Source organism: Oncorhynchus gorbuscha, linkage group LG12 (assembly GCF_021184085.1).
Source record: "Oncorhynchus gorbuscha isolate QuinsamMale2020 ecotype Even-year linkage group LG12, OgorEven_v1.0, whole genome shotgun sequence".
Lineage (NCBI taxonomy): Eukaryota > Metazoa > Chordata > Actinopteri > Salmoniformes > Salmonidae > Oncorhynchus > Oncorhynchus gorbuscha.
The window spans coordinates 68017350-68043415 of NC_060184.1; the positions used below are offsets into that span (position 1 = coordinate 68017350).

Genomic DNA, 26066 nt, shown 5'->3' on the forward strand with positions numbered 1-26066 from the left:
ACCCAGATTAGTCCATCGCACTGCCAGATGGTGATGCGTGATTAATCACTCCAGAGAACGTTTCTACTGCTCCAGCGAATGGCGGTGACCTTTACATCACTCCAGCCGGCACCAACTATAAATTGTTGATATACATAAATATTAAAAACATTTAATGAGAACACTAAAATCTGTGCAACATGAAAACATGTTTCCCCATTACATGGTGTAATATATTCTCCTTAACATTCTCCATATGGCTCTATAACATGCTCCTTAACATGCTCCATAACATTCTACATATGGCTCCATAACATGCTCCATAACATGCTCCATAACATTCTCCATATGGCTACATAACATGCTCCATAACATTCTCCATATGGCTACATAACATTCTCCATAACATGCTCCATAACATTCTCGATATGGCTCCATAACATGCTCCATAACATGCTCCATAACATTCTCGATATGGCTCCATAACATGCTCCATAACATTCTCCACATGGCTCTATAACATTCTCCATAACATTCTCGATATTGCTCCATAACATTCTCCATATGGCTCCATAACATTCTCCATATCGCTCCATAACATGCTCCATAACATTCTCCATATGGCTCTATAACATAATCCATAACATTCTCCATATGGTTCCATAACATATTCCATAACATGCTCCATAACATTCTCCATATGGCTCCATAACATGCTCCATAACATTCTCCATATGGCTCCATAATTCTCCATAACATGCTCCATAACATTCTCGATATGGCTCCTTAACATGCTCCATAACATTCTCCATAACATGCTCCTTAACATACTCCATAATATGCTCCATAACATTCTCCATATGGCTCCATAACATTCTCCATAACATGCTCCATAACATTCTCCATATGGCTCCATAACATGCTCCATAACATTCTCCATATGGCTGCATAAAATGCTCCATAACATGCTCCATAACATTCTCCATATGGCTGCATAACATGCTCCATAACATGCTCCATAACATGCTCCATAACATTCTCCATAACATGCTCCATAACATTCTCGAAATGGCTTCATAACATGCTCCATAACATGCTCCATAACATTCTCCATATGGCTCCATAACATGCTCCATAACATTCTCGATATGTCTCCACAACATGCTCCATAACATTCTCCATAACATTCTCCATATGGCTCCATAACATGCTCCATAACATTCTCCTTAACATTCTCCATATGGCTCCATAACATGCTCCATAACATTCTCCATAACATTCTCCATATGGCTCCATAACATGCTCCATAACATTCTCCATATGGCTGCATAAAATGCTCCATAACATGCTCCATAACATTCTCCATATGGCTCTATAACATGCTCCATAACATTCTCCATATGGCTGCATAACATGCTCCATAACATGCTCCATAACATTCTCCATAACATGCTCCATAACATTCTCGAAATGGCTTCATAACATGCTCCATAACATGCTCCATAACATTCTCCATATGGCTCCATAACATGCTCCATAACATGCTCCATAACATTCTCCATATGGCTGCATAACATGCTCTGTCATGTTTTGTCATATATTGTCATGTCTTGTCCTTGTGCTTCCCCTTCTGTTCGTTTCCCCCTGCTGGTCTTATTAGGTTCTTTCCCTCTTTCTATCCCTCTCTCTCCCCCTCCCTCTCTCCCTCTCTCTCTCTCTCTCTCTCTCTATCGTTCCGTTCCTGCTCCCAGCTGTTCCTCATTCTCCTAACTACCTCATTTACTCTTTCACACCTGTCCCCTATTTTGCCCTCTGATTAGAGTCCCTATTTCTCCCTCTGTTTTCCGCTTCTGTCCTTGTCGGATCATTGTTTGATGTGTGCTGGGCTGTGTTCTTGTTCCGTCGAGTTTTTGCCTTCTACAGATGCTGCGTGTGAGCAGGTGTCAATGTCAGCTACGGCCGGTGCCTTCCCGAAGCGACCTGCAGTCTGTGGTCGCGTCACCAGTCATTCCTCTCTACTGACGAGTGGATTTCAGTTTTCCTGTTTTTGCTTTCACCTAGATATATCCAGGATTATCGCTTTTGTCTAAGACTGGAATAAAGACTCTGTTTTCGTTAAGTCGCTTTTGGGTCCTCATTCACCTGCATAACATGCTCCATAACATGCTCCATAACATGCTCCATAACATTCTCCATATGGCTCCATAACATTCTCCATATGGCTCCATAACATGCTCCATAACATTCTCGATATGGCTCCACAACATGCTCCATAACATTCTCCATAGGGCTCCATAACATGCTCCATAACATTCTCCATAACATTCTCCATATGGCTCTATAACATGCTCCATAACATTCTCCCTATGGCTGCATAAAATGCTCCATAACATGCTCCATAACATTCTCCATATGGCTGCATAACATGCTCCATAACATGCTCCATAACATTCTCCATAACATGCTCCATAACATTCTCAAAATGGCTTCATAACATGCTCCATAACATGCTCCATAACATTCTCCATATGGCTCCATAACATTCTCCATATGGCTCCATAACATGCTCCATAACATTCTCGATATGGCTCCACAACATGCTCCATAACATTCTCCATAGGGCTCCATAACATGCTCCATAACATGCTCCATAACATTCTCGATATGGCTCCATAACATGCTCCATCACATTCTCCATATGGCTCCATAACATTCTCCTAAACATTCTCCATATGACTCTATAACATGCTCCATAACATGCTCCATAACATTCTCCATTTGGCTCCATAATATGCTCCATAACATTCTCCTTAACATTCTCCCTATGGCTCAATAACATGCTCCATAACATGCTCCATAACATTCTCCATATGGCTCTTTAACATGCTCCATAACATTCTCCATATGGCTCTATAACATGCTCCATAACAATCTCCATATCGCTCCTTAACATGCTCCATAACATTCTCCATATGGCTCCATAACATACTCCATAACATGCTCCATAACATTCTCCATATGGCTCCATAACATGCTCCATAACATTCTCCATATGGCTCTATAACATACTCCATAACATTCTCCATATGGCTCTATAACATTCTCTATAACATTCTCCATATGGCTCCATAACATTCTCCATATGGCTCCATAACATTCTCCATATAGCTGCATAACATGCTCCACAACATGCTCCATAACATTCTCCATATGGCTCTATAACATGCTCCATAACATTCTCCATATGGCTCCATAACATTCTCCATATGGCTCCATAACATGCTCCATAACATTCTCCATATGGCTCCACAACATGCTCCATAACATTCTCCATAGGGCTCCATAACATGCTCCATAACATGCTCCATAACATTCTCGATATGGCTCCTTAACATGCTCCATAACATGCTCCATAACATTCTCCATATGGCTCCATAACATGCTCCATCACATTCTCCATATGGCTCCATAACATTCTCCTTAACATTCTCCATATGACTCTATAACATGCTCCTTAACATGCTCCATAACATGCTCCATAACATTCTCCATATGGCTCCATAATATGCTCCATAACATTATCCTTAACATTCTCCATATGGCTCTATAACATGCTCCATAACATTCTCCATATGGCTCTATAACATGCTCCATAACATGCTCCATAACATTCTCCATATGGCTCTATAACATGCTCCATAACATTCTCCATATCGCTCCTTAACATGCTCCATAACATTCTCCATATGGCTCCATAACATACTCCATAACATTCTCCTTAACATTCTCCATATGGCTCTATAACATGCTACATAACATTCTCGATATGGCTCCATAACATGCTACCTAACATTCTCCATATGGCTCCATAACATGCTACCTAACATTCTCCATATGGCTCCATAACATACTCCATACCATTCTCTTGGTTTTAAATGCTCACCTGGAATAGCAAAAATTATAACATAGGCTGATGAAGGTTGGCTGGTTAGCCTAATTGTTATGACTGACTTAAACAAAGGTCACCAGTCACCAATTGTACTATTGTTTCTTTGTGTTATTTGTAACTTACTTTGTACGTAATGTCTCTGCCACCATGTCTTATGGCCGAAAAGAGCTTCTAGATATCAGGACAGTGATGACTCATCCCGTACTGGATGAATACTTTTTCTTTAACGAGTAGGACGGGAAGGATTTACTTCAGATGACCAACAAGCCCCTCATCCCCGTCATTCGCAGTAGAAAGAGACGGAGATATCGGGGACGAAGTTCGAAGTGTCTTGTAAGGATCCGTCGCTGAGAGGGTAATCTACCTTTACCATCGGTCCTATTAGCCATCGTACAATCAATCGATAATAAAATAGAGAAACTACGGTCACGTAAATACTACCAACAGGACATTAAAAACGGTAATATCTTATGTTTCACCAAGTCGTGGCTGAACGACGACATGAATAACATACAGCAGGCAGGTTTGAAGCTTTTTCGGCAGGATAGAACAGCAGCATCTGGTAAGACAAGGGGTGGCGGTCTATGTATATTAGTAAACAACAGCTGGTAAACAAAATCTATGGAAGTCTCAAGGTTTTGCTCACCTGAGGTAGAGTATCTCATGATACGCTGTAGAACACACTATTTACCAAGAGTTTTCATTTGTATTTTTTGTAGCTGTCTATATACCACCACAAACCAATGCTGGCACTAAGACCTCACTCAATGAGATGTATACGGCCATAAACAAACAGGAAAACGCTCATCCAGAGGCGGCGCTACTAGTGGCCGCCTCCACACACAGAGACGCATAAAAAGCTCTCCCTCGCCATCCATTTGGCAAATCTGACCATAATCCTCCTGATTCCTGCTTACAAGCAAAAACTAAAGCAGGAAGCACCAGTGACTCAGTCAATAAGAAAGTGGTCAGATGAAGCAGATGCTAAGCTACAGGACTGTTTTGCTAGCGCAGACTAGAATATGTTCCTGGATTTATCCGATGGCATTGAGGAGTACACCACATCAGTCACTGGCTACATCTATAAGTGCATCGATGACGTCGTTCCCACAGTGACTGTACGTAATACCCCAACCAGAAGCTATGGATTACAGGCAACATCCGCACTGAGCTAAAGGGTAGAGCTGCCACTTTCAAGGAGCGGGACTCTAACCTGGAAGCTTATAAGGAATCTCGCTATGTCCTCTGACAAACCATCAAACATTCAAAGCGTCAATACAGGACTAAAATTGAATCGTACTACACCTGCTCCTACGCTCGTAGGATGTGGCAGGGCCTGCAAACTATTACAGACTACAAAGGGAAGCACAGCCGAGAGCTGCCCAGTGAAACGAGCCTAGCAGACGAGCTAAATTACTTCTATGCTCATTTCGAGGCAAGTTACACTAAAGCCTGCATGTGAGCATCAGCTGTTCCGAATGACTGTGTGATCATCCTCTCTGTAGCCGATGTGAGTAAGAACTGTAAACAGGTCAATATTCACAAGGCCTCAGGGCCAGACGGATTACCAGGACGTGTACTCTGAGCATGCGCTGACCAACTGGCAAGTGTCTTCACTGACATTTTCAACCTGTCCCTGGCTGAGTCTGTAATAGTAATATGTTTCAAGCAGACCACCATAGTCCCTGTGCCCAAGAACACTAAGGTAATCGGCCTAAATGACTACCGACCCATACCACTCACGTCTGTAGCCATGAAGTGCTTTGAAAGGCTGGTCATGGCTCACATCAACACCATTATCCTAGAAACCCTAGACCCACTCCAATTTGTATACCACCCCAACATATCCACAGATGATGCAATCTCTATTGCACTCAACACTGCCCTTTCCCACCTGGACAAAAGGAACACCTATGAGAGAATCATTATCATCATTAACTGCAGCTCAGCGATCAACACCATAGTGCCCTCAAAACTCATCACTAAGCTAAGGACCCTGGGACTAAACACCCTCCTCTGCAACTGAATCCTGGACTTCCTGATGGGCCGCCCCCAGTGGTAAGGGTAGGTAACGACACATCCGCTACACTGATCCTCAACACGGGGGCCCCTCAGGGGTGCGTGCTCAGTCCCCTCCTGTACTCCCTGTTCACTCAAGACTGCATGGCCAGGCATGGCTCCAACACCATCATCAACAGTGGTAGGCCTGATCAACAGTAACGATGACACAGCCAATATGGAGGAGGTCAGTGACCTGGCCGTGTGGTGCCAGGACAACAACCTCTCCCTCAACGTGATCAAGACAAAGGAGATGATTGTGGACTACAGGAAAAGGAGGACCGAGCATGCCCCCATTCTCATCGATGGGGCTGTAGTGGAGCAGGTTGAGAGCTTCAAGTTCCTTGGTGTCCACATCACCAACAAACTATCATGGTCCAAACACACGAAGACAGTCGTGAAGAGGGCACGACAAAGTCTATTCCCCCTCAGGAGACTGAAAAGATTTGGCATGGGTCCTCAGATCCTTAAAAGGTTCTACAGCTACACCATCGAAGGCTGTATGGCAACTGATCAGCCTCCAACAACACGGCACTACAGAGGGTAGTGATTACGGGCCAGTACATCACTGGGGCCAAGCTTCCTGCCATCCAGGATCTCTATACCAGGCAGTGTCAGAGGAAGGGCTTAAAAATGGTCATAGACCCCAGCCACCCTTGTCATAGACTGTTCTCTCTGCTACCGCATGGCAAGCGGTACCGGAGCGCCAAGTCTAGGTCCAAAAGTCTTTTTAACAGCTTCTACCCCCCCAAGCTATAAGAATCCTGAACAGCTAATTAAAGGGCTACCCACATCCCTCTTTTACGCTGCTGCAATTCTCTGTTTATTATCTATGTATAGTCACTCTAACTCTTCCTACATGTGCATGTTACCTCAATTACTTCGCACGTTGACTCTGTACCGGTACCCCCTGTATATAGCCTCACTACTGTTATTTTACTGCTGCTTTTTAATTATTTGATACTTAAATTTGATATTTTTTACTTAATACTTTTTTTCTTAAAACTTCTTCAAGCTTTGTTGGTTAAGGGCTTGTAAAGTAAGCATTTCACTGTAATGCTTCACGGTTGTATTCTGCGCATGTGATACTATGTGCATGTGCATGTGATATTAAATACTATTTTAGGCTTGGGGGTTAGGTTAAGGGTTAGGTTTAGAATTAGGGTTAACGTTAAGGTTGAGGTGTTTGGGCTTAGGGTTACGGTTAAGGGTTAAGGTTATGTTTAGCTCTGGCCATCGTCCGACAATTGAGCTTCAACATGTATAACACACCTCCACCTACCTGGTTTACCTTAATGGGGTACATTAATGTGGACATATTCACACTGAAAGACACCTGAAAGATCCCCCTCTCCCTCTCTCACCTTCATTTTTATCTCCCCCTCCCTCCCTCGCTCCTCCTCCCTCTCTCCTCCTCCACTCTCTCCTAGGGCTCGGACCTACCAAGGGGGAGGGGGGTACAGTGATTGGGCCGCACATGAGGGAAAGTGAGTCGTTTCACATCCATAACATGAAGCCTCAATCTGAGTTCTGATATAGCCCCCTATAACTCCTCAAGTCTGAGCACAGTACCAGAAAACCAAAAGGCATATGGAAACACACATCTACACAGAAATATTATTTTGAGTATTCCATTACTGTTCCTGAATGATTGACCTCAGTTATCTATGAAATTCACTTACTTGAAATTGTTTTTTCAGTATCCATACCTCATATCGGCTGAAATAGAAGTGAAATATTTGGTTGAAATGCACTCTGGTTTCACAGACCTGTGATAGGCATGATCATGAGACTTTTAATTAAATATGAATTATTTTTATGGTTGTATTACCATTTTAAAAAAAATTATATGCATTTTACACTTGATACGCAACATAAACAATTAACAGCGGCGCAGGTGCACAAAGTTAGTGTGCACTTACCGTCATCAAAACAATGAAGTGAAACTGTTTGCAATTTACCTGTTCAGCCACAAGATGGCAGCAGTGTTTTATGTAGCCCATAGCTTTTAGCACACTACATGGTCAAAAGTATGTGGACACCTGCTCGTCAAACATTTCATTCCAAAATCATGAGCATTAATATGGACTTGGTCCTCCCCCTTTTCTGCTATAACAGCCTCCACTCTTATGGGAAGGCTTTCCACTAGATATTGTCACATTGCTGCAGGGACTTGCTTCCATTCAGCCACAAGAGCATTAGTGAGGTCGGGCATTGATGTTGGGTGATTTGTCGGTGTTCCAATTCATCCCAAAGGTAATTGGGGTTGAGGTCAGGTCTCTGTGCAGGCCAGTCAAGTTCTTCCACACGGATCTTGACAAACCATTTCTGAAAGGACCTTGCTTTGTGCACGGGGCAATGTCACATTGAAAAAGGAAAGGGCATTCCCCAACTTTGCCACCAAGTTGGAAGCACAGAATCATCTAGAATGTCATTATTATTATCATTATTATTATACCTTCACTGGAACTAAGGGGTCTAGCCTGAAGCATGAAGACCATAGACCATTATTCCTCCTGCACCAAACTTTACAGTGGGCACTATACATTCGGGCAGGTAGCGTTCTCCAGGCATCCGGCAAACCCACATTTGTCCATCGGACTGCCAGTTGGTGAAGCGTGATGCTTCACTCTAAAGAACGGATTTCCACTGCTCAAGAGTCCAAAGGTGGCAAGATTTACACCACTCCAGCCGACGCTTTGCATTACGCATGGTGACTTTAGGTTTGTGTGCGGCTGCTCAGCCATGGAAACCCATTTCCTGAAGTTCTCAACAAACAGATCTTGTGCTGAAGTTGCTTGCACCATTAATTCTGTTGTTGGGTTATGCCCACACCATTCACTCTGTTTTTGAGGTACGCCCACACCATTAATTATATTGTAGGGGTACGCCCACACCATTAATTATGTTGTTGGGCATGCCCACACCATTAATTATATTGTTGTGGTACGCCCACACCATTAATTCTGTTGCTGGGCATGCCCACACCATTAATTCTGTTGTTGGGCATGCCCACACCATTAATTCTGTTGTTGGGCATGCCCACACCATTAATTATATTGTTGGGCATGCCCACACCATTAATTCTGTTGTTGGGGTACGCCCACACCATTAATTCTGTTGTTGGGGCATGCCCACACCATTCATTCTGTTATTGGGCATGCCCACACCATTAATTCTGTTGTTGGGGTACGCCCACACCATTAATTCTGTTGTTGGGGCATGCCCACACCATTCATTCTGTTATTGGGCATGCCCACACCATTAATTCTGTTGTTGGGGTACGCCCACACCATTAATTCTGTTGTTGGGGCATGCCCACACCATTCATTCTGTTATTGGGCATGCCCACACCATTAATTCTGTTGTTGGGGTACGCCCACACCATTAATTCTGTTGTTGGGGCATGCCCACACCATTAATTATATTGTTGGGTTATGCCCACACCATTCATTCTGTTTTTGGGGCATGCCCACACCATTCATTCTGTTTTTGGGGTACGCCCACACCCTTAATTCTGTTGTTGGGGTACGTCCACACCATTAATTCTGTTGTTGGGGTACGCCCACACCATTAATTCTGTTGTTGGGGTACGCCCACACCATTAATTCTGTTGTTGGGGTACGCCCACACCATTAATTCTGTTGTTGGGGCATGCCCACACCATTCATTCTGTTATTGGGCATGCCCACACCATTAATTCTGTTGTTGGGGTACGCCCACACCATTAATTCTGTTGTTGGGGCATGCCCACACCATTCATTCTGTTATTGGGCATGCCCACACCATTAATTCTGTTGTTGGGGTACGCCCACACCATTAATTCTGTTGTTGGGGCATGCCCACACCATTAATTATATTGTTGGGTTATGCCCACACCATTCATTCTGTTTTTGGGGCATGCCCACACCATTCATTCTGTTTTTGGGGTACGTCCACACCATTAATTCTGTTGTTGGGGTACGCCCACACCATTAATTCTGTTGTTGGGGTACGCCCACACCATTAATTCTCTTGTTGGGGTACGCCCACACCATTAATTCTGTTGTTGGGGTACACCCACACCATTAATTATGTTGTTGGGGTACGCCCACACCATTAATTCTGTTGTTGGGGTACGCCCACACCCTTAATTCTGTTGTTGGGGTACGTCCACACCATTAATTCTGTTGTTTGGGTACGCCCACACCATTAATTCTGTTGTTGGGGTACGCCCACACCATTAATTCTCTTGTTGGGGTACGCCCACACCATTAATTCTGTTGTTGGGGTACACCCACACCATTAATTCTGTTGTTGGGGTACGCCCACACCATTAATTCTGTTGTTGGGGTACGCCCACACCATTAATTATGTTGTTGGGGTACGCCCACACCATTAATTATGTTGTTGGGGTACGCCCACACCATTAATTATGTTGTTAGGGTACGCCCACACCATTAATTCTTTTGTTGGGGTACACCCACACCATTAATTATATTGTTGGGTTATGCCCACACCATTCATTCTGTTTTTGGGGCATGCCCACACCATTCATTCTGTTTTTGGGGTACGCCCACACCCTTAATTCTGTTGTTGGGGTACGTCCACACCATTAATTCTGTTGTTGGGGTACGCCCACACCATTAATTCTGTTGTTGGGGTACGCCCACACCATTAATTCTCTTGTTGGGGTACGCCCACACCATTAATTCTGTTGTTGGGGTACACCCACACCATTAATTATGTTGTTGGGGTACGCCCACACCATTAATTCTGTTGTTGGGGTACTCCCACACCCTTAATTCTGTTGTTGGGGTACGTCCACACCATTAATTCTGTTGTTTGGGTACGCCCACACCATTAATTCTGTTGTTGGGGTACGCCCACACCATTAATTCTCTTGTTGGGGTACGCCCACACCATTAATTCTGTTGTTGGGGTACGCCCACACCATTAATTCTCTTGTTGGGGTACGCCCACACCATTAATTATGTTGTTGGGGTACGCCCACACTATTAATTATGTTGTTGGGGTACGCCCACACCATTAATTCTGTTGTTGGGGTACGCCCACACCATTAATTCTGTTGTTGGGGTACACCCACACCATTCCAACACAGAAAAGCCTTTTTTTTTTAAATTCCCCATTTGTGGAGGGAAAAAGTATTTAACTTATTGTAATTAATTATAGCTCATATTTGATAAAAAATCTGGAAAGACTGGACAGTTACTTTATCATCTCCACTAATAATAATGTTCTTCTTAATGAATTATATTGTTGCTGTTTATGAGGGTCCCTGAGGTGAGTGTTTTACGGCCATTGATGCTGTTCAAACTTACATTATGTTGACAGGCATGGCGCCTGTGAGTAACAGCCAGATATCTAAACAGCTGCCAAGCACAGGGTCAGCTCAAGGTCTATGCATCCCTCATTCAGTAGGAAAGCTGCTCCCAGCTCTTTCTCTCTCTCCCCCATATAATTTAATGTCTGCCAGCCAATGACAGTACAGTAGAAAGTATGACCCCCCTCCCCTTATAATGTTTACTAACTACACTGCTGAAAAAGAGAGTGAGTGTGATTTTTACTGGGGGCTAGAACAGGGTGTATAGGGAGGTCATAATCCACCATTTCAAGGGCATGGTAGTAGTCTGTCCCCGCTGGAAGGGGGTCAGGATAGAGGCTGGTGACAGTTCTGTCTGTGGATTGAGCCTTTCATTCCCACACAGTCCCCTGCTAATCTGTACAAGTGATAGTTGACACAGAGCTGCTGCTAACACAATGTTTGAGGAGATCCTGTCTCTCTTTGCCTCTCTTTCTCTCTCTTTGCATTGGGAGCTGATAGTCTACAGTACGTGTCTTGGATTTTAATAAGGTGCAACTCAGTGGTGGCTGGTGGCACTTTAAATGGGGAGGAAAGGCTCAGTAATGGCTGGAACAGAATGAACGGAATGGTATCAAACACATCAAACACCTGGTTTTCCACGTGTTGGATACCATTCCATCCATTGTTATGTGCTTTCCACACCTCACCAGCCTCTTCTGGTGCAAATATCAATACTATCTCTTTCCAAGTGTGTATATGGCTCTAGATCCTAAAATGCCTTTTGCAATTATCTCTCTCCTCTTTCCTTTGCTCCTGTTTCTCTCACATTGCCTCCCCCTCATAGACCACTGGTGTGCAGCAGGAGGCTATAGAAGAGTAGATCTGGAGTAAGACAAATGGCCTCTGAAAATAATTTGATTCTGCCAATCTTTCCCATGCCCATTAATTTGTGTTTGAAGCCTGCTGATTTTTTACAATGCATAGCGAGATTTACTGGACAGATGGTGTTTATTAAGGAATCCGGTTCGATTGAGATCATTGACTGTAAGAGCCATGGAAACATCTGACATACTTATGATAAAAGCGGTTTTGGGGTGAGTTATCTGCTCCATAAAGTAATACTGTTGCTAGGTACTTTGTTCTGTATGACCTGAACAGACCTTGGCCTTTACACACTGGGACTGTCGGGTCATATTAATGGGTTGGCCACTTCTCTCTCATGTTCCCAGCGCTGAGAGTCGGGAAGCAAGTTCAAGGAGTGAATGTTTCAATAAATACAAGAAACAATGAACACGAAACACAAACAATGCACCGACATGAAAACAGAGTCAATAACACCTGAGGAAAGAGCCAAGGGGAGGGACAGATATGGGGAAGATAATCAAGGAGGTGATGGAGTCCAGGTGAGTGTCATAAGACGATGGCGATAGGTGTGCGGGATAATCAGCAGCCTGATGACCTAGAGGCCAGAGAGGGAGTATACGTGACACCGTTGCCTATATGGATCAGGTATTATCATAAATGTATGGAAGGCAGGGGTGTAGTGCTCCTGCAGCACTTTTTCAATTTGAGAACACAGCTGATAAAAAAATATTTCCGGAAAATTATTTCTGAAGGTGAATCAATGTCCTGCACGATCACATAATGACTCATCAGTATATACAAAGTAGTGACCCGTCAATGTCCTGCACGATCACATCATGACTCATCAGTATATACAAAGTAGTGACCCGTCAATGTCCTGCACGAATACATAATGACTCATCAGTATATACAAAGTAGTGACCCGTCAATGTCCTGCACGATCACATAATGACTCATCAGTATATACAAAGTAGTGACCCGTCAATGTCCTGCACGATCACATAATGACTCATCAGTATATACAAAGTAGTGACCCGTCAATGTCCTGCACGATCACATAATGACTAATCAGTATACACAAAGTAGTGACCCGTCAATGTCCTGCACGATCACATAATGACTAATCAGTATATACAAAGTAGTGACCCGTCAATGTCCTGCACGATCACATAATGACTCATCAGTATATACAAAGTAGTGACCCGTCAATGTCCTGCACGATCACATCATGACTAATCAGTATATACAAAGTAGTGACCCGTCAATGTCCTGCACGATCACATAATGACTCATCAGTATATACAAAGTAGTGACCCGTCAATGTCCTGCACGATCACATCATGACTCATCAGTATATACAAAGTAGTGACCCGTCAATGTCCTGCACGATCACATCATGACTAATCAGTATATACAAAGTAGTGACCCGTCAATGTCCTGCACGATCACATAATGACTCATCAGTATATACAAAGTAGTGACCCGTCAATGTCCTGCACGATCACATCATGACTCATCAGTATATACAAAGTAGTGACCCGTCAATGTCCTGCACGATCACATAATGACTCATCAGTATATACAAAGTAGTGACCCGTCAATGTCCTGCACGATCACATAATGACTCATCAGTATATACAAAGTAGTGACCCGTCAATGTCCTGCACGATCACATCATGACTAATCAGTATATACAAAGTAGTGACCCGTCAATGTCCTGCACGATCACATAATGACTCATCAGTATATACAAAGTAGTGACCCGTCAATGTCCTGCACGATCACATAATGACTCATCAGTATATACAAAGTAGTGACCCGTCAATGTCCTGCACGATCACATAATGACTAATCAGTATACACAAAGTAGTGACCCGTCATTTTGAGCATCACATTTTTTGCTAAAAAAAACAACATGCCTGTTTTGCATGTTATTTTGCCATTAATACGTGTCACATATCAGTTTGCAAGCCAGTAGAAAATTGCATTGCGCTGTGATTGGCTCAGTGTTCTGTCACTCATGGGGACATTACGTCACCGCCAAGTCTTAGGGTAGAGCTAGAAAATTCAAGCCCCTTTGGTGATGAAATAGAGTTACATTGGAACTGCCCATCCAAGAAGGTTCAAAACGTATTTTCCCAGTCGTAGCTCGTTTTCCCAGAGTTCCCACTTGTCTTGAACTCACTAAAGTCAGATCCACAGTAGCTTTGATTGGACTGATCATGTCAAAATCGTACTTTCAAAATCTTAGCTAGCAGTCATCATCATGAATCAGAGTCGACAATCTACTGGCAAATCCTTTTTAATCCTTGCCATATGAAGAGAAATAATGAAAATAAATTATAGATAAAACGTATTGGTGCTCATTGGCCATTGGGCAAAAACATTAAACAACAAGTTGGAAATCGTAAATTCTACAATGAGTGGTTTGGAGGGAATTAGTGGCTAACTGCAAGCATTGAAAAACAATCATTAGCCTGCTATTCTGTGGAGTGGCAATGTGGTCCCAAGTCTAAGATGAAGGGTCTCTTTTCCTAGTTTAAAATGATAAACATTCAAAATTGGCCATGCTGTCAATGAAGCATGATTTGTGCCACGCTCAAAACAACTGTTAACTCTGCAAACGTTGACTTTTGTGAGTTCAAGACAACTGGGAACTCTGGAAAAAGAGCTACAACTGGGAAAATAAGTTTTGAACTTTCATCCAACTTGGAATTGTAAATCCGGAACTCGAGGACTCTTTCTAGAGCTACCACCTCAAGATCACTGACATCTTCATGATTCAACCTGTAAAAAGTCAATCATTATTCACGATTGACAGTGATGATAGCTTATTTTGAAATTAGGTATGCATAATTTTCTGTTTGAGGTTATTAAACATAAACTATTTATTTGAGGCAATATGTGTGGGCAAACGTTGCAATTGGAGGATGTATTTTATGCATATTTTATAATCTAATAATAGACTACATCTGTCGGTACAAACTTTGTTTGAGAAATGCTGACTTCATTAACTTGTTTTTTTGCGACCTGGTACCTAAAGAAATGGCACTACAGGAAGTATTCACTCCATCCCTGTGTGTAAGACAGGTATAGATGTAAGACAGGTATAGATGCGCCTTCACAGAGACTCACAGGCGCAAATAGTTTTCCTCTGATAATCATGGTCAAATGGGCAATAATCCTCAAGAACACATAGACAATTATACCACTGTAAATGAACTCACCGACTTGTAATTTGTCGTAAGGAATGACGAATTGAAGTTATTACTTAGTCAGCTTCATCCTAATATGAAACGGATTTCCTCTCTGCCCAGTTACTACTCACAGCCTGTGAAGATTTATTTGGGTGTTTTAAATTAATCTGCACGCTGGAGGGCATTTTTTAAAATATATATATAAAAATACCATAACAACTTATAGCTCACGCACAACCAACTTCTCACCTTGTCGACTACACGTTGTTATTGACGGGAGTCTGTCTCAGAAGGGTGTATTTTAAGACCTGCTCGTTAATGCGCAGCATCACCGGTGTCGCGCCGTGCAATAAATATCTTCCGAGCTCGTCACTAGATTTGACCGTCCTCAAGTGCTCTTCCCCTAAAAAATAACAGGGTCTCGGTAATTGAAAATTCGGAGGCTATGTCATACATTTCCATCTAATAATACGTGGGCATTTGACCGATAATTATGAATGTAGGCCACTTTGGTTTATGCCCATAGGCCTTTGTAAATGTATAACTTTTCTCTTCACTCCCACTAGCCAAACAAAACGAATATAGATTGTAAATCTGCTTGAACAGATAGGCCTTGTGTGACAAGGTAGATGCACCACCACCACGCATAGTGTAATCGTTACACTTGAAGCTCATTTTCATCGAGACTAAATGGCTCTATCGCGTTCCGAGATGCTTCAGCGCAACTCAAGTCAAGTGAACCAGTGGCTTTGCTAGAATAACTCAAGGAAGGGAAAAACGGAGAATGTGAGTATCTCTAGTCTTGTGCATTAAATGAGTTTCGCGGCTCTGACTCAGAGCGCGTGGACAATGGGCACCCCACAGCTCTGGGTGCAGTTAGAGCTGATAAAAACAGTCCGGACAACTTTTACCTTCCAACGGACGGATTCCACGATGGCACCTCATGCATCCTGCGCTGAAACAGCCTAACAGGTAGGACTGTCTGTTTGTGGCGCACACATAATAAACATGACAGGTTTAAATACAAGTTGGAACTGTTATTGTCGCCTGCCGAGTTTTATTCTGATGCATTTAACCGTTTTACATCCAGCATTTATTTAGGTGTTTATTTATTCTAGCCCAGCCTGCTTGATGTATGACTTTCCTGATTTTTTTCACTTTATGCCGACTATTACCCATGTTTTATTAAGTATGGTACATTTGGCCATATCCTTTGGCCATGCATGTTGGCTCGTCACATGTGGTTTAGGTGTCAGGGACTGACCCCAATCTCAAGAGAGACATACGGAAGGGGTAGGTAGGCAACCTTTCGCGCGGAATTTGATGGGTTCGACTGTAATTTATCCTATGAGGAGTGCATAAGAGGCTTCCGCATGCAAATGAGGATGTCCTGACAGCAGGGAGGATTTATCAGAACTGCATGTGTAAGACAGCATCTCCAAATTGATTTGGACAGCCAAAGCGATTTGAAATGATAACTGCACATTTCAGTGATAATTGTGATAGGCTATCTGGATAAATAGTAGCACTGTTGTTTTTAATTACCAGCTTACATATGGAATGCCTATTAGCAATGCAATCATGGATGAATACATTTGTTGTCAGTCCAGTTATTTTTCTCATGTGAAAATATGTTTTGGTAGTTTGTTTTGGCGGTGTGTGGGGGTTGTCTGAGGGAGCTGTTTTTTTATTTCATGTTCAAGTATATTGGCACCTTCAGCACAACCTGAGCCATCAACAGGACAAACAAGCACTACCTGTTCCAAAGCACGTACATGTGTGTGTGTGTGTGTGTGTGTGTGTGTGTGTGTGTGTGTGTGTGTGTGTGTGTGTGTGTGTGTGTGTGTGTGTGTGTGTGTGTGTGTGTGTGTGTGTGTGTGTGTGTGTGTGTGTGTGTGTGTGTGTGTGTGTGTGTGTGTGTGTGTGTGTGTGTGTGTGTGTGTGTGTGTGTGTGTGTGTGTGCGTGCGTGCGTGCGTGCGTGCGTGCGTGCGTGCGTGCGTGCGTGCGTGCGTGCGTGCGTGCGTGCGTGTGTGTGTGTGTGTGTGAGAAAGAGACACAGTCACACTCTGCCAAAACATTTGTGTCTTTTTCCCCTGTCTTCAACGCATGTAGACCCACGCTGCATTGTCGTTCCCGGGTCCAGTGATAGAGGTGTTTATTATCCGAGGGCAGCAAGTGTGCAGCACCAGTCACCACGATCACTCGTAATTCATCATATCTCCATGCAGATGGAAGATATCTCTCCCTGTAGACTCTGTTTGGGTCTGTTCTATCACTGCATAGGCTCAATAACTAGACAGGATCAAGGACTAGACTGAGTCAAGAACTAGATCGGGTCAAGGACTAGACAGGGGGACTAGACAGGATCCAGGACTAGACAGGATCCAGGACCAGGCATGATCAATGACTAGACAGGAGCAATGACTATACAGGATCCAGTAACAGACAGGGTCAAGGACTTGACAGGATCCAGGACTAGACAGGGTCAAGGATTAGACTGGGTCAAGGACTAGACAGGGTCAAGGACTAGACAGGAGGACTTGACAGCATCAAAGACTAGACAGGGTCAAGGACTAGACAGGATCAAGGATTAGACTGGGTCAAGGACTAGACAGGGTCAAGGACTAGACAGGAGGACTTGACAGCATCAAATACTAGACAGGGTCAAGGACTAGACAGGATCAAGGAATAAACAGGGATAGAGAGAAGATAGAGCATGAGAGAATCAAGAATATACAGTGCCTTCGGAAAATATTCACACGCCTTTACTTTTTCCATATTTTGTTGTGTTATTAAAATTGATTCAATGAGATTGTTTGTCACTGATCTACACACAACACCCCATAATGTAAAAGTGGTATTTTGTTTGTAGAATCGTTTTGAAATTAATAGAAAAATAAAAACAGAAAGTTCTTGAGTCAATAAGTATTCAGCCTCTTTGTTACGGCAAGCCTAAATAAGTTCAGGTGTAAAAATTTGCTGAACAAGTCACATAATGAATTGCATGGACTCATTCCATGTTCAATAACAGTGGTTAACATTCTTTTTTAATAACTACCCCATCTCTGTACCCCACACATACGGTTATCTGTAAGGTCTCTCAATTGAGTACTGAATTTCAAACACAGATTCAACCACAAACACCAGGGAGTTTTTTTCAATGCCTTGCAAAGAAGGGCACCGATTGGTAGATGTGTAAAAAAACAAGCAACAGACGCTGAGTATCTCTTGGAGCATGGTGAAGTTATTAATTAGGCTTTGAATGGTGTATCAATACACTCAGTTACTACAAAGTTATAGGCGACCTTCCTAACTAGTAGCCGGAGAGGAAGGAAACCCCTTAAGATTTCATCATGAGGGTAATTGTCACGTTCTTTTTTCCTTTTTTATGTCTCTATTTTTGGTTTGGTCAGGGCGTGAGTTGGGGTGGGCATTCTATGCTTTTGTTCTATGTTTTGTATTTCTGTGTTTGGCCTGGTATGGTTCCCAATCAGAGGCAGCTGTCTATCGTTGTCTCTGATTGAGAACCATACTTAGGTAGCCTGCTCCAATCCTGTGTTGGTGGGTAGTTGTTTTCTGTTTTGTGTGTCTTCACCTTACAGAACTGTTTCGTTTCGTTCACTCTCTCTCTTTGTTGTTTTTTGGTTATTGCAGTGTTCAGTTTATTTATTAAAATGAACATGGATACTTACCACGCTGCGTTTTTGTCTAATCCTTCCTATTCCTCATCCGAGGAGGACAACGACCGTTACACCAATGGGGATTTTAAAACATGACAAAAATGAGGATGTATCAACAGCATTGTAGTTGCTCCACAATACTCACCTAAATTACATGTTGAAAAGAAGGAAGCCTGTATAGAATAAAAATATTCCAAAACTTGCATCCTGTTTGCAACAAGGGACTTAAGAAATACTGCAAATAATGTGGTAAAGAAATGTACTTTTGGTCCTGAATACATAGCTTTATGTTTTGGGCAAATCCAACACAACACATCACATCGTACCTCTGTTCATATTTCCAAGCATGGTGGTGGCTGCATTATGTTATGGATATTCTTGTCATCGGCAAGGACTAAGCTCAGGCAAAATGCTAGAGGAAAACCTGGTTCATTTTCTTTCCAACAGACACTTGGATACAAATTGTCACGTCCTGACCATAGAAAGCCTGTATTTTCTATGGTAGAGTAGGTCAGGGCGTTACTAGGGGTGTTTAGTCTAGTTTATTATTTCTGTGTGGGGTTCTAGGTTTATTTTTCTATGTTGGTGTTTGTGCATGATTCCCAATTAGAGGCAGCTGGTAATCGTTGTCTCTAATTGGGGATCATACTTAAGTTGCATTTTTTCCACCTGTGGGTTATGGGATATTGTTTATGTTTAGTTGCCTGTTCGCACTACATTGTCATCACAGTTAGTTTATTCTTTATTTTGTTTTGTATTAGCTTAAGTTTCACTTTCTTTATTAAACATGTGGAACTCTATGCACGCTGCGCTGAACTGGGTCCGATCATCATTATTACGAACAACGTGACACAAATTCACCTTTCAGCAGGACAATAACCTAAAACACAAGGCCAAATGTACACTGGAGTTGCTTACCAAGACGACATGGAATGTTCCTGAGTGGCCTAGTTACAGTTTTGACTTAAATCAGCTTGAAAATCTATGGCAAGACTTGAAAATGATTGTCTAGCAATGATCAACAATAAACTTGATGGAGTTTGAAGAAATAAAAAATAATTAGCAAATGTTGTACAATCAAGGTGTGCAAAGCTCTTAGAGACTTACCCCAAAAGGGTCACAGTTGTAATCGCCACCAAAGGTGCTTCTGCAAAATATTGTCTCAGGGGTGTGAATACTTACAGTACTCATCTACTCATTCTAGGGTTTTTCTTTATTTTTACTATTTTCTACATAGTAGAATAATAGTGAAGACATCAAAAGTATGAAATAACACATATGGAATCATGCAGGAAGCAAAAAATGTGTTAAACAAATCAAGATATATTTTATATTTGAGATTCTTCAAAATAGCCACCCTGTGCCAACTTTGCATCATCTTGGCATTCTCACAACCAGCTTCATGAGGTAGTCACCTGAAATGCATTTCAATTACCTGGTGTGCCTTGTTAAAATGTTCATTTGTGGAATTTATTTTATTCTTAATGCGTTTGAGCTAATCAGTTGTGTTGTGACAAGGTAGGGCTGAAGCTGAACAGAAGCTGGCCCTATTTGATAAAAGACCAAGTCCATATTATGGCAAGAACAGATCAAATAAGCAAAGAGAAACGACAGTCCATCATTACTTTAAGACATGAAGGTCAGTCAATTCGGAAAATTTAAAGAACTTTGAAAGTTTCTTCAAGTGCAGTCGCAAAAACCATCAAGCGCTATGATGGAACTGGCTCTCATGAGGACCGCCACAGGAAAGGTAGACCCAGAGTTACCTCTGATGCAAAGGATAAGTTCATTGGAGTTATCAGCTTCAGAAATTGCAGCCCAAATAAATGCTTCACAGCGTTCAAGTAACAGACAATCTCAACATCAACCTTTCAGAGGAGACTGTGTGAATCAGGACTTCATGGTCGAATTGCTGCAAAGAAACCACAACTAAAGGACACCAATAATAAGAAGAGACTTGCTTGGGCCAAGAAATACAAGCAATAGACATTAGACCGGTGGAAAACTGTCCTTTGGTCTGATGAGTCCAAATGTCAGACTTTTGTTTCCAACCTCCATGTCTTTGTGAGACGCAGAGTAGGTGAACGTATGATCTCCGATGTGATGATCCCACCGTGAAGCATGGAGGAGGAGGTGTGATGGTGTGGGGGTGCTTTGGTGGTGACACTTTTGGTGATTTATTTAGAATTCAAAGCACACCTAACCAGCATGGCTACCACAGCATTCTGCAGCGATATACCATCCTATCTGGTTTGCACTTAGTGGGACTATCATTTGTTTTTCAACAGAACAATGACCCAACACACCTCCAGGCTGTGTAAGGGCTATTTGACCAAGAAGGAGAGTGATGCAATGCTACATCAGATGACCTGGCCTCCACAATAACCCAACCTCAAACCAATTGAGTTGATTTGGGATGAGTTGGACCGCAGAGTGAAGGAAAAGTAGCCAACAAGCACTCAGCATATGTGGGAACACCTTCAAGACTGTTGGAAAAGCATTCCAGGTGAAGCTGGTTGAGAGAATGCCAAGAGTTTGCGAAGCTGTCTTCAAGGCTGTAAGGTTCTGTGTTTATTTTCTTAGTCAACCTTGAGTTCTGTTTCGTTGTGTTGTTGGACGTAGCCCTGTTTCTTTGTTTTCTATAACGTAGCCCTGTCTTTCATTTTTGTTCATTAATTCCAACTGTGTTAGTTACTCACCTGGTCTTATCAGCTCCATATTTAGTTCAGTTCATTCTGTTTGTGCCTTGGTGAGGTATTGTTTGTTTTGACTCTACTAAACTTTTTCCTAGCCCGTTTGTGAGATCCAGTTATAGCCTTCAGTCCTAGTTTTGATTCACCTGCCTGTTTGCCTACCTGTGTATGACCATTGTCTGTCTGTGACCACGATTCCTGCCTTCTGCGAAATAAACAGCTGCCACGCCCTGCGAGTGAATCTACACCTTTTTCTCCCTGAGTATTCACTGCAAAGGCAAAGGGTGGCTACTTTGAAGAATTTAAAATATAAAATGTACTTTGATTTATTGAACACTTTTTTAGTTGCTAGATGATTCCATTTGTGTTATGTCATAGTTTGGATGTCTTCACTATTATTCTACAATGTAGAAAAAAAAGTTTTTTTTTTTTTTAAACCTTGAATGAGTATGTATGTCCAATGAAATATTTCTGTATTTAATTTTCAATACGTTTGCACAAAAACATGTTTTCACTTTGTCATTATGGGGTATCTATCGTTGTAGATGGGTGAGTAAAAAAAAACCCAAATTGAATCCATTTTGAATTCAGGCTGTAACACAACAAAATGTGGAGTTAAGGGGTGCAAATACTTTCTGAAGGTACTGTGTATGTGTAGCATCAGGAAGTAGAACATAGATATAGAGGGATAGAGAGTCAATGTTCAGGGAATACAGAGGGATGGAGAATAGAGCTGAGTCCATCATTACAGCTGTAGAGAGGAGGAGACACAGGAGGGAGTCTGGGACAACCAGGTTAATATTGTGGGGAGTAGTGGGAGCTCTGTGGGACAACGAAACATGAGGAGAAGAGGTAATGTAAAAGGAGGGGAGGGAAGGAGGGGAGACAAGAGAAGGTGAGAGGAGTGGCCCTTGTACACTCCCCCTGCTGATCTGAAAGGTCTGGATAGGTTAAATGAATGTAGCTGGAAGGTATTTGTAGGTTAGCATAATCTACCTACCACAGGGCCAGGTACAAGTGTCAACCATTACATAACAAAGGTATGTTATGCATGGAGCGGGGATTTGGACTGCACAGGTATAGGCATTACCATGTTGCTGATACCTGGAGTCCAGCAATGAATAGGAGAAGGGTAGGGGGAATTGATGGAGAGAAGTGGGTGAAGGGATGAAGATAGGGAGGGATGATGACAGGGACCATAGCCAGAGAGAGCTAGAGAGAGTGAGAGAGAGAGAGTGAGTGAGAGAGAGAGATAGGACCAGACCACTCAAAACAGCAGCTTGGGAGTTATTAGTGCTCTCTGATGGAGAGGGTTTACCGTAACAGGCCAAAGGCAATAATCAATGACATGACTGCATTAGATTAACATGTTTCAATTTAGCATTGTAGCCATTTAATACAAGCAATAATCCACAGCTATTTACTGTGAGGGAATGACTAGGAAATCCTCATATTAAAGAGGGAATACTGTTGCAGTAAGATTAAATTGATGATTGTGCCAACAGTTTGGGTCTGCTGTAGTTCTCTCTGTTATAGTGCTCTTTGCAGCAGTGTTCTCTGTTGCCGTGCACCCTATGGGCTCCCAAGTGGTGCAGCGGTCTGAGGCACTCTATCTCATTGCAAGTGGCGTCACTGCAGTCCCTGGTTTGAATCCAGACTGCATCACATCCGGCTTTGATTGGGAGTCCCATAGGGCGGCACACAATTGGCCCAGTGTCGTCCGGGTTAGGCCAGGGTAGGCCATCATTGTAAATAAGAATTAGTTCTTAACTGACTTGCCTAGTTAAATAAAATGTTTTATTAAATTCAGTGCTCTCTGTTTCAGTGCTCTTTGCTGCAGTGCTCATTGCTGCAGTGCTCTCTGTTGCAGTGCTCTCTGCTGCAGTGCTCTCTGCTGCAGTGCTCTCTATTGCAGTGCTCTCTGTTGCAGTGCTCTCTGCTGCAGTGCTCTCTGTTGCAGTGCTCTCTGCTGCAGTGCTCTCTGCTGCAGTGCTCTCTATTTCAGTGCTCTCTGTTGCAGTGCTCTCTGCTGCAGTGCTCTCTGCTGCAGTGCTCTCTGCTGCAGTGCTCTCTGGTACAGTACTTTCTGTTGCAGTGCTCTCGGTTGCAGTGCTCTCTGTTGCAGTGCTCCAGCAGAAAACATTAACCTCTAGCAGCCTTCCTCAGATTCACATCTATGACATTAAGCTGTAAAACCTCTCATGTTGATGTGATTATTTTGAATTGGTCAAGAGGGAGGATGTGAGGGATGATCGTTGGGCATGATTCCATTCAGGGTCGGGCGAAAGGCACAGGGTGCTATTGCAAACTCACCTCACAACGTTGCACCTAAGGCCTGAACCAGGGTCATATTTCCCTATAACCGAGAAAATATATATTATTTAAGAGAGTTAAGTGAATATAGTACACAGTGACAGCTGTTTGGGTTCCATGACAATCAACAATGTCATAGTGAGAAGCAGACACAAGCCTGGCCTATAGAGAGTATTGAATCATAATTACCTCAGTAGCTAACCTACTGCTTTGGCCAAGTGCCAATTATTCAATGCAAAGTAGATAATCAGATTCTAATAACATGTCCTCAACTTTATTTGTCCACTTATTAGTATTAAGGCTAAAACATGCCATCATTAGTTACATCCCACATACATCCACTATGTCACACTACAGACACAGATGCTGGTCCTGTCTGTCTTGTACATAGAGGTCACATTAGTGATGATATGCAGAGAGCAGACAGCTCTGATCCATACAGTATGGTCATGTCTGGAAGAGGGAGCCTCATGTATAGTGTCTAGAGGATAGGAAGGGTGCAATATTGTATATTGGTCTTGGTCTTGGTCATGGGGATGTATCAGATTAGATGTGCATGTGACTCAGGGTTTCCCTATGAGGATTACATCTTATATCACGTGTACAGTATGGAAGGTTTTTTGTCTTAGTAGTCGTCATGTGATAGATATCAGCTCAAGTTATGTCCCTCTCTCCCATGCAGGTCTCTCACCCAGCCCTTCTCTCATGTCACCGAGACGTCACCATGGCGATGTTTAGCGGCTCTGAACGCTTCTTCTGGAATGACTCGGAACAGGTTCCGGAAGACCTCCGCCTCCATGGGAATTCCTCTGGTGGTTGGGAGGAGGATATGGAGTGTAACTACTACGCCATGCTGTACTCCCTGCTCATCCTGGCCATCGTGTTTGGCAACGTGCTTGTGTGTCTGGCTGTGGTGCGGGAGAGGTCCCTACAGACCACCACCAACTACCTAGTGGTGAGCCTGGCTGTAGCTGACCTGCTGGTGGCCTCGCTTGTCATGCCCTGGGCCGTATACCTGGAGGTGAGGGTCCACTGGGTGGGGGTGACAGGGATAAGTTGGGGAGGGAGGGTATTTGGAGGTGAGGGTCGACCTGTGTGGGTGGACCAGGGATAGGTTGGGGAGGGAGGGTATTAGGAGATAAAGCAGGTTCGGAGCAGGGATGGTGGTGGTCTTGCCAACTCCTATTGTAATTGGCGTGACAATGTCCATAGGACCATAGGAGTTGGCTAGCATAACAATATCTGTTTGTTCGGAATGTCCGTTGGGAATGTTTAGGGCTGGGATGTTTAGGGCTTGGATGTTTAGGGCTTGGATGTTTAGGGCTGGGATGTTTAGGGCTGGGATGTTTAGGGTTGGGATGTTTAGGGCTGGGATGTTTAGGCCTGGGATGTTTAGGGCTGGGATGTTTAGGGCTGGGATGTTTAGGGTTGGGATGTTTAGGGCTGGGATGTTTAGGGTTGGGATGTTTAGGGCTTGGATGTTTAGGGCTGGGATGTTTAGGGCTGGGATGTTTAGGGATGGGATGTTTAGGGTTGGGATGCTTAGGGCTGGGATGTTTAGGGCTGGGATGTTTAGGGCTGGGATGTTTAGGGATGGGATGTTTAGGGTTGGGATGTTTAGGGCTGGGATGTTTAGGGCTGGGATGTTTAGGGTTGGGATGTTTAGGGCTGGGATGTTTAGGGCTGGGATGTTTAGGGCTGGGATGTTTAGGGCTGGGATGTTTAGGGCTGGGATGTTTAGGGCCGCGATGTTTAGGGCTGGGATGTTTAGGGCTGGGATGTTTAGGGCTGGGATGTTTAGGGCTGGGATGTTTAGGGATGTTTTTCTTGGTCAGGTCCCAGGGTTAGAAACACTCCTCAGACCTACTCATGTTATATAAACTACTGAAAGAGAGACCGTTTGTGGCACTGGATGGCTTTGGGATTGAGAGGAAGGGGAAGGGATGTGTTCACTTTGAGTTTTCATTCTTTTCAATGAAATACAGTGCATTCTGAAAGTATTCAGACTCCTTGACTCTTTCCACATT

At 43.1% G+C, this 26066-nt stretch overlaps 1 protein-coding gene across 1 annotated transcript in view; it reads left to right on the forward strand.

Moving 5' to 3' along the window:
- The first annotated feature begins 15763 nt into the window (after positions 1 to 15763).
- drd3 (dopamine receptor D3) overlaps positions 15764 to 26066 on the forward strand; it is a 57714-nt gene continuing 47411 nt past the window's right edge. The window contains exons 1-2 of the mRNA XM_046290830.1: positions 15764 to 16324; positions 24722 to 25060. Coding sequence (XP_046146786.1) covers positions 24764 to 25060 — 297 coding nt within the window. The 5' untranslated portion in view covers positions 15764 to 16324; positions 24722 to 24763. The remainder of the gene's footprint in view (positions 16325 to 24721; positions 25061 to 26066) is intronic.